This window comes from Stomoxys calcitrans, chromosome 1, assembly GCF_963082655.1.
Source record: "Stomoxys calcitrans chromosome 1, idStoCalc2.1, whole genome shotgun sequence".
NCBI classification, from domain to species: Eukaryota; Metazoa; Arthropoda; class Insecta; order Diptera; family Muscidae; genus Stomoxys; species Stomoxys calcitrans.
In genome coordinates, this window is record NC_081552.1 from 252,022,979 (window position 1) to 252,033,300 (window position 10,322).

Sequence of the window (10,322 nt, forward strand, 5' to 3'; positions counted from 1 at the left end):
GTTTTTTCATTTCAAGTTTTTTTACATTTCTGTGATTTTATTGTTGACCTTTGGAATTTTATAACTTTATCTTCTTAGTTTGGCTCCAGGTCATCGAACAATTTACAAAAACTAGTGTTGGTGTTTTATTTAATTTTTGTAATTTGTAATTTTTACATTCATAAAAATGTAAATAATTATTCGGTGTCATTAACCATGGGTGGAGTAAGAGCCCGTTTGTGGTACAGAGCCCCAAATATGGACTTCGTGTTCCTGGGGTCAATTCAGTTGGGTATGCACAAAATTTTATTTTTTTTAAGATTTCCCCCATAAACTACACTTTAGTCCTATTTTTATTTTAGGTATGGTCGCGTATTATTAGGTATGGTCGCGTACTTTTCCAGTAAAAAATTTACAGAAGAGCAAGAACAGATTTAAGTCTCGTTTTCTATTTATTTTAATTAAACAGCTTTTCGATGCTCCAAATGTCTGCGAAGCACCTTCAGTTTTAATTTTCAAGCTCTCAATTACTAAAATCTCAACATTTTGCAAAACATGTGTGGGCATAGGAGTCAAAACAAATGAATTATGATTTGTGCACGCAGTTTTATAAATAACTTATTTTAATTTTACTATGCCATTCACAATAGAGATATATCTGCAGGTGGTCACACTTATTGTTGAAATACATATCATGACAATCCTGGCAACATATGTTATACATAAGCCTGCATTGGTAATTTATCCAGAACTTCGTTGTTTAGATAATAGATGTCATTTTGATATAAATTTCATTACACTGCACTATGAAGTTTTAAAATAAAACACAGCTATTTTATGTCTTTAATATTAATAATTATTTATGGCTGGCAACATTTCACAGAATTACTTTTATTTACTATTCTATTGTGTTAAGATGCCTTCAGCTTTTTAACAGGGTTGCTTTACTTATTTTCAGCTTCACGACACTTTTCTGCAACCCTGCGCAATGACAATGTAATGTGCAAAAGAAAAAAAGGAAATTGCAAGTTATTCAGAAATCGACACAATTAACATAGATGGAGAAGCACATATCAAAAATAAAAGTGCCCAGTGATTATGAGGCCATCTATAAGGATGAATGCGTCTATTCGTACGACAATCCAGAATCTCCCACCGGCTTGTATATAAGTTTAACAAGCTTTTTGGGATTTGGCGAAGAATTCGTTCAGAAGTATGCCGAAAAGACCGGCAATTGTGTTTTCCTACACATACGTAGGGAGAAAATCTTAAAGGAAGAGGATCAAGTTAAAGGTGGCGATGAAGCCGGACCAGAAAGGAAGATTACACGTTTGGCCATTGGTGTGGAGGGTGGATACAACGATGCCAACACTAAGAAATTTGATTACAAAGATCATTACAGTATTGTCGTGGCACCAGATATAAAAACGAAATTACCATATCCGAATAACGATTTTCCCATGATTGTCACACAATCTGTGGAGGCGATTTTGGCCCAAGATTCAGCTATATCGAAATTAGAAAAGCAGACTCTGGCAGGTAGGAGTAAAATATTTTTATTGTAAAGCACAATCTTCGTATCAATAATTTTCAGGTACTTGGGACGGTGAAGTTCGACAGGTTTCCAAATATTCCGAGAGCCTTACCCAACTGAACAATGGCAAGAAGATACCACCGTCTGGATGGAAGTGTGAAAAGTGCGATCTGACAAATAACTTGTGGTTGAATTTAACCGATGGTTCAATCTTGTGTGGCCGTAAATTCTTTGATGGTTCCGGTGGCAATGATCATGCTGTTGAACACTATAGGGAAGTTAACTACCCATTGGCCGTCAAACTTGGCACAATTTCCACAGATGGCAAGGCAGACGTTTTTTCATACCCTGAGGATGACATGGTTATCGATTCTAAACTTGAGGAACACTTGGCTCATTTTGGCATAAATATGGCAGCCATGAAGAAAAGTGAAAAATCAATGGTTGAACTGGAATTAGAGATAAATCAGCGTATAGGCGAATGGTCTTTGCTAACTGAAAGTGAAAGTGAGCTGCAACCTCTATCGGGCGCTGGTTATACAGGCATGCGCAACCTGGGTAACTCGTGCTACATTAACAGTGTCATGCAGGTTTTGTTTACACTGCCAGATTTCATTACGAGATTCGTGGGTCAAGGTGCTGAGAAATATTTCAATGAATTTCCACCAGATCCAGCCAATAACTTTAACATCCAAGTAGCCAAATTGGGAAACGGATTATGGAGCGGTAAATACAGCAGCGTTGCAGAGAACTCTTTGGATTCGGAAAGCACCGGAATATCACCTGCCATGTTCAAGAATCTCATAGGCAAAGGTCATCCAGATTTCGGCACAAAACAACAACAAGACGCCTATGATTTTTATTTACATTTTATTAATTTGCTGGAACGCAATTCACGAAATCAATTCAATCCAATCGATGGCCTCACATTTGGGGTAGAAGAACGTGTTGAGTGCATGGCCAGCAAAAAGGTTAAATACACTACACGTGAAGAGTATTGCTTGCCATTGGTCATACCTCTGGAAAAGGCCACCAATCTCGATGAGGTCAAGGAGTATTTGGAAAAAAAGGCAAAATGTCCTGGTGCCACTACAAACGATAAAGATGTGGTACGCCATAAAGTACCACTCAAAGCTTGCCTTGATCGATTTTTCGCTGACGAAATCATAGATCAATTCTATTCCTCTGCCATTAAAGGTACAACAACAGCTAAGAAAACGGCCAGACTGGCAAATATGCCCGATTTTTTGATGATGCATTTGCGTAAATTCACTTTATCGGATGATTGGGTGCCCAAAAAACTGGATGTTTCCGTTCAAATGCCCGACGAATTGGATTTATCCAACTGGCGCTCTGCCGGCAAGCAGGCGAATGAAGAAGAATTGGTCGATTCGGAACAAACAAAACCCGCATTCGTATTTGATGAGAATACCGTTTCGTCTCTCATGCAAATGGGCTTCCCACAAGATGCATGCAAGCGTGCTGTATTTCATACCAAGAATGGAGGTTTAGAAGTTGCCTCCAATTGGTTAATGGAACACATAGGCGATGCCGATTTTTCGGATCCTTTTGTAATCCCCAATACCATGTCAACAGGAAATGTATTCGCCCCCAATCCTGAAAGCTTAGCCATGCTTATGAGCATGGGTTTCGATGAACGACAAGCGACAAAAGCCCTCAAAGCAACGGACGGTAACGTAGAACGTGCCACCGATTGGATATTCTCTCATGTAGATGATATGGACATTGCCGAAGATGTTGCTCATGAAGCATCCGGCAATACGAACCCCAAGAAATCATACCGCGATGGCAATGGCAAATATAAACTGGTGGCATTTATTTCTCATATGGGCACATCTGCGCAAGTTGGCCATTATGTGTGTCACATAAAAAAGGACGGCCAATGGGTGATTTTCAATGACAGCAAAGTGGCTTTATCACAAAATCCACCAAAGGACTTAGGTTACCTATATTTGTATAAACGCGAAGAATAGACATTTAGCCGCGCTCGAGTGTTCGGCCACCCTAGTCTTTGGTCAATAACAATATATGAATGCTTTTTTACCTAACCACATTTGTGCGGCTTTTGATTACAATTTTCAGATTTAAATAAAAATAGAAATCGAAGCACCATTTAATATTTTCATTATAGGGGAATGAATCATCAACAACGATAATGTTTATGAGTTGAGGAATTAAAATAGGAAATGCATTAGTAATTTGAAAAGTGAAAAATTCACCTGCCACTCATTTAACATTTCATCTGGGAGGAGGAATTTGTGTAGATGATTCATTAGCAATATATGCACACTTTATTTTTGCCAATGCAAACTTTAAATACAACATTCTACTTATCTTTCTTAGGACTAATTTTGTTTTTGGTAACATTTTTTACAAGGTCGTCCAGCTTTTGAGCAAACGCCTCAAATGAAAATTTTTGTTGAACACGTTTATGGCCCATAACACCCATACGTTCACGCAAGCGATCATCCTTAAGTACATTGGCCATGGCCAAAGAGAATGCTTCTTCCTTGGGTTCACACAAGAAACCGGTTGAGTTGTGTACAATTGTCTCTGTTGGTCCTCCAGAGTTGACCGCTATCACAGGCTTGGACATATACATGCCTTCCAAAGGAACAATACCAAAGTGTTCGTTTGCGGGTGTGTAAAGAAGACAATGGGCCATATGCAAAAGCATAAATTTTTCATCGTCCGAAGGCGATCTCAGTAGCACTACATTGTCCTGCAGCTGCTTTTCCTTAACGAGTTCATCCAGTTCTGTGTAATGTTCAACATTTTCCTGCACTCTAGTATCATAACCTCCGGCAACAATAAGGCGACAGCGTTTCCAGTCACTAACACTTAAAGTTTTACTCAATTGGCAAAAGGCTTTTAAAGCCAAAGGATGATTCTTTTTGCGTTCGTATCGATTTATATCGAGAAACACAAAGGAATTTCTTGGCAAATCCACTGGCGAAGATGCCATAAATTCAGCTTCGTTCGAGAGCATTTTATGCTGCATATCATCAAAATATTTGGTATTCAGAGATGGATATAAAACATCAGGCACCAGATTTAGTCGTCGGAATGTTTCCTGGAAGACACGTAGTGTAAATTTTGAATTTACCAATGTAACGTCTGACAGTCCCACGGTAAGCTCTTCCAAAAAGTTCAATGGAGCCCGATATAATTTTTTTAAGCAACCACCTTCAGCGCTTAACAACTGATCGGGGAAATGACAGTAGAAAACTATCTTGGGACGGCCTCTGGCCATTCGCAAAATTGGAATGCCTATTGAAATCTGATCACAAAATATCACATCGTACTGCTCCTTGTTGCTTAAGTAAAAGGAAGCAAAGAAAGCCGCATACAACATACGAAAATATGCACAAAAAGCGTAGAAACGCCCAAAAATCTTTCTGGGTATCCAATCACCAACGACCTTCACCTGCAAACTACCATCTATTGTCTCCTTGAAGCAGTGACCAGGATCATGATGATTTGTCAGGAAACTGACATCATGTCCGCGCAGTCTTAAGGCCAGTGCAGCATCGACCACAAGACGCTCGGCGCCGCCTATACCCAAATCAGGATGAAGGAACAGAATTCGAACCATTTTGATCGTTTATTTTCTCAGAATACCACATCCGATGTTGTATTGTTAAACGTCGGCGTATTAATTATCCTAGGTATCTAAAAGTCGATTTTCAACTAATCGATTAATCGATTTTTTGTGTAAAAAAGTCGAAGCCGACTTTTGGTGGCTAAAAAATCGAATAGTCGATCTATGGCCCTTTTAGACGGCACATCATGATCGTACTCTTCCTGTATACGTAGATGTAGATTACAAAATCGGTACATCGATTTTTTCTTTCTTTGATTTTATTTAATGTGTCATACTTTTTTTCTTAATACCGCCAAACTCGGCCGGCTGTTAACAGCGGTTCGCGTGAGACCGCTTTGGATTCTGGGGTTTGTTTGCAATGTTGCGTTTTTTAACTCAACGCTCAAACAGAGCTCAACGCGTTGATTCTGTTTTGGCCTTTAAGGTAACGAAAATTTCGCCAGAGGTGCATACTGCGCTTTATCATGAATATTTTTTTCAAATTGGCCCATCCATAAGGGTTGGTACCAAGACAAATTTAACAGGTAGGAGCAGTTGGCCAACAACAAAAAATCGTGTGCACTATATGTCAAAATCAGTGATTAGTGCAACTCTAATTTTGAGTGTGTTACTAGTTGGCGCCATTTTTCTTTGCTTTTATGTGCAGTGGTTCTTAAGTATAAAGCACACAGACAACCGAACGTTATGAAATCTTATTGACAGATAGTGTACTCCGCGAGTAAAAAATGTACTCAGCTGTTTGCTGTACACTATCTGGGTAAATTTGTCTTGGTGGGTACTCTATTCGGCGCTTCACGTGAGTAACTGGCTAACTTCATATAAATAAATATGGAAATGAAAAATGTGTGAAAAATTAAAATGTTTTTTTAAGGCTAACGACATAAAAGTAGCAATTAGGCACAATTAATCTTAGTGTAATACGATAGCAGGATTGTGTTGGTTCAGAAAAATTTGTCGTTAATATGTTTTTACAACTGAAAACAGAGTACCCTGCTTAATGCCGTGACAAGATCGTTTTAGCAACAAGTGTAAACGTAGTTCTACATTTCAATTAAATTTTCTCAATAGCGTAGCGCGCGTATTTTGTTGGCTACTGCAATAACAAAGTTACCAGATCAAAATACGTTTGTTTATCAGCTTGTCGGTGTCATATTAGTTGTTCCCCTGCACGTGTTTTCATATATCAGTACATTTATATTTTTCAATACAAAAAAATGGTAAAAGTTCAGAAACCATTGCCAAAATCCATTGCACCCTCTTCCAAAACCGCGAACAAAGCGGCCAATGGCATTAAAAAGGAAAAGCCAGGCAAGGATGTTAATGTGAAAGCAAAGAAGGCCAAAGCGAAGTTGATGGAGCAAGTTGCTCAAGAAAAGCAGTTAAGTCAAACCAAATCCATGAAAAATGATGTCGCCAAGGAACAGAAAAATGGGAAGAAAAACAAGGAGATAATAAAGCAACAAAAGCCCATAGTTTCCCAACCAACGGCTCACACAGAAAAGGCTCCAAAAGCAGAAGTTGGCAAAGAAAAGAAAAAATTTCCGCCAACACAAGCGAAATCACAAGAGGTGGTCAGCAAACAAACTAACTCGGAAAGTAAGCCTCCCCATACACAGTCAAGTAAGAAACAGAAAAATAAACAAAATAAGGCCAATCAAAAACCCAAACAGACACAAGATACGGCTAACAAGCCTGAACTTAAATCACAAATTCAAGCAGGCAAGCAACAAAAAAAGAAGAAACCCCAACCGAAAACAAATAAAGTGCCCAAGGTACCCTCAGTTCAATTCGAGCCAATGCCTTTCGATGAAGAGCAATTCAATAAAATTGTAAATTTAGAAAATATCAAAAAGGTCGCTAAGGCCCTTAAAAAATTGGTGGAGAAAGAGGTGAGCGAAAAAAAGACATCAATATTCAGTGACTACAGATATTTCTTGAATGTCAGCAGTTACAAAATTCCCAACTGTCCTAAGCGTATGGTCAAACTGTAAGTAAACACCCTTTGATGTGTGGCGTATAACATTCAGATTTTATTTTTTTTTTGCTAGAAATGTGAAACACTCTTTGGTGGATCCAAAAGATGGCGATGTCGTTATTATTGTACCCGATTTGCAACGTGGTGCTAAAATGGATCATGAACCCACTGTACAACACTATGAAGATCTGTTTCGTGAAGCCGGAGTCTCCAATCTAAAGATTGTCCCCTTCAATCAGTTGCGTAAAGAATGCACAACATATGAAGCTAAGCGGAAATTTGCCAACACCTATGACTACTTTCTATGTGATGGCCGTATTGTGGGTCATGTTGTTGGCTTCTGTGGTAAAAATTTTCAGAAACCACGCACCACATTTCATGCTGTGGGCTTGACTGATCCCAAAACATATAAAAAGGAAATTGAGCGTGCCTTAAAACGTACCGCTTACAAGCAAATACAAAAAGGAGATCTCGTTTCCATACCTGTGGGCAATCATCGCTATAGTATCGAACATTTGGCCGAAAATGTCCAAATGGTTGTTGAACAATTGAAAACCCTCTATCCCGGAGGTTTGGGAAATATACGCCAAATGAATATGAAAATTGATATCACCGGCACATCCTCTCTGCCGTTGTATGTTAATTTGGCTGGTGCTCCTGCTGAGACCCCTAACGTTGTAGGTTCACGGGAACAACGTATGCTTAAGTTGAAGAAGGAAGCTAATGATGTTTTGGAGCAATTTAATCTTAGTAAATCCGGGGAATTTGTTAAGCTAGATAGGACACAAGTGGAACGCAAGCGCCAAATCAAACAGGCTCGGCAAGTATTGATCGCTGTTGATGCGGAAAATGAGGAAACGCCTTCCAAAAAAGCTAAGAAAGATAATGAAGAGGAAGATTCTGATAGTGGAGAGGCAGCCGAAGAAGATGAAGTCGAAGAAGCAGAGGGTGATGATGAGGATCAAGACGGCGAAGATGACGATAGCAATGATGATGAAGAAGATGAAGGGGATGATGACGATGATGATGAGGATGATGAATAAGTAGTTTTAATAAGATTAAGTATGCTATATAATAGATCCCGCTCTATATTTTTATTATGTTTGCGAACCTTAAACAAAATCCAAAATATATGTATGAAAAATAATAATGAGATTTGTAAATGTACACTTACGATACATTTGGTGTTATTATCTTTAAACTCCAATATTAACGGAATTCTTAATATGCCAATTCAATTTCCGCTAAATTGACAAAATTGCGAAAACGACAAAAAAAATATTTTTTTCTTTCTAAGGAAATTGTGTGAAATATTGGCAACATGGTGCTCCAGTTAAAGGAAATTTCACGAAATTACGGAGAAAATTCGGATTTAACTCAGAGACTCTAGAGTATTAAGAATTTCGACCAGATTGACCAACTGATAGTATGGTTTTGACTGAGGATAAGTGTGAATACACAGGCTGGAACTTTGAGGTCCGATCTGTGTGGTTTTCATCGTTGTCATGACTCACCAGAGAGCAACCGGGCGCGTCCACAGGTTGTGGATAGTGGAATGATCCATTAGAGTAGCTACTATTGCAGTCGTGTATACAGTGGAATTAGAGTAGCTGTAATTGCAGTCGTGTATCCAGTGGACAGTCTCAGTGAGAGGCCGGCCGGAAACCGGCTGTTGCTTAAATACTGACTCACTCAGTGATACTCGATATGACAAGGCGAGTGTTTGGCTCCTTTAAATAACCAAAGGCCACCATGTTCCCCCGGCGGGCAATAGGTCCTATGCACCGGAACGAGCTTGCACACCTATTTAGCTTGACAGGGACTGCCACCTAAAGTTAATATCCCGGCACGGTATAGCTGTAAGCACCACACTAGTTGGAACATTGAGCTCCAATTTGCGTGGTGTTCATTGCTGTCACGAGAAGCTTAACTGCGAGCTGCCGAATGCGTCCACATGTTGTGGATAGTGGAATGCTCCATACGGAGTAGCTGCAACGGCAGTCGAGGACAATCAGCGCTATCGAGCGGAGAGTCTTAGTGAGAGGCACACAAATTCTGAGTGCCTATGATGCTCGATATGACAAGGCGGGTTATTGGCGCCTTTGAATAACCAATGGCGAGCCTTCTCACCTACAGGAGCTAGATGAGGATCGCCACCTCAACATGAAACTGTGGCTACAACCACAACAAAGTTTATATCTGGATAAGTTCGAAGATATCAAAATTCAATTGTTTACACATACAAACCTACATTAGATTATATTTACAATGTGCGATGAGAGGCGAAGGTAAAAGGCACGCAATTGTTATCCGATTTTGCTGAAATCTCAAAATCCCGTTACATCCCTGCCAAATATGGACTTTGTTATAGATATAGTTGCCATAGAGATCGATCTCGTCATATAGGGTCTAAAACTCAAAACAAGCGCAATAATTATCCGATTTTTGGGCATCTAAGCCAAATATGATTCAGACCGATCCATATTTGGATGAGGATGCAGTGGAAATACGTGGGTGATATGTAAAAATGGACATGGCCAAACTTAAACCAATTGTTATGACTCCAAGGCCCTTAAAAAATTGCCATGTATGCCCTAATTCGGTCCGCAACTTGTACAGCTTCTAATCGAAATGCGAAACAAATCTGCGATTTTTTGCAAAGACCGTCAATTAATATCAAATTAGTTTTACTCTCTTTACCTTACCTTTCATTTAATTCCCATATTGTCATGATCGGTCTATTCGGTGGGTTTTTGGGGGGTGTGAACTCTCCAAAAAGCAGAATAAACCATTCCAATTGACATTGTTAAAGTCACGGTGTTTAATAAACTCAGGTTGACATTGGAAAGTATACTTAAGAGATAAGAAAATCAGTGCCTGGTCAGAGTGAGAAACAAAAGGAATATCACCATAAGCGTAGAAAGGCCTATGGGGGTGAGCTAAGCCCCACACAGTAAAGAATTTCAAAAGTTTTATTGTTTTCAGCTAAATTTTCTAATCTTATTGCTATGTAAAGGGTTTTAGGTCCGCCCAGAAAGGTGGACGTAGATCAGAGACGTAGAACGCCGACTTAGGTCAAAGTGAGTAGGTTTAGAATTTTGGACTACAGAAAAATTGTACCTCATTCAGAGAGAACGTCATAAAAATGATTTTGAAACATTAAATTAATTGCAGTTAAAATCACCGAGCACAAGGATACTCCAATATTC

The 10,322-nt window shown here is 39.2% G+C and overlaps 3 protein-coding genes across 3 annotated transcripts; 2 read left to right on the top strand and 1 right to left on the bottom strand.

Moving 5' to 3' along the window:
• The first annotated feature begins 948 nt into the window (after positions 1-948).
• Positions 949-3,646, top strand: LOC106090782 (ubiquitin carboxyl-terminal hydrolase 5). Its single transcript, XM_013257077.2, has 2 exons — positions 949-1,518; positions 1,574-3,646. Exons 1-2 carry the CDS (start codon positions 1,038-1,040, stop codon positions 3,505-3,507), a joined length of 2,415 nt encoding a protein of 804 aa, XP_013112531.2. The 5' UTR covers positions 949-1,037; the 3' UTR covers positions 3,508-3,646.
• LOC106090784 (alpha-1,3/1,6-mannosyltransferase ALG2) lies at positions 3,647-5,203 on the bottom strand. Its single transcript, XM_013257079.2, has one exon. The coding sequence runs from the start codon at positions 5,127-5,129 to the stop codon at positions 3,861-3,863; it is 1,269 nt and encodes a 422-aa protein (XP_013112533.2). The 5' UTR covers positions 5,130-5,203; the 3' UTR covers positions 3,647-3,860.
• Positions 5,204-6,273: 1,070 nt separating this feature from the next.
• LOC106090783 (ribosomal L1 domain-containing protein CG13096) lies at positions 6,274-8,291 on the top strand. The gene is made up of 2 exons (XM_013257078.2): positions 6,274-7,125; positions 7,187-8,291. The coding sequence occupies exons 1-2, from the start codon at positions 6,353-6,355 to the stop codon at positions 8,154-8,156; spliced, it is 1,743 nt and encodes a 580-aa protein (XP_013112532.2). The 5' UTR covers positions 6,274-6,352; the 3' UTR covers positions 8,157-8,291.
• The last annotated feature ends 2,031 nt before the right edge of the window (positions 8,292-10,322 follow it).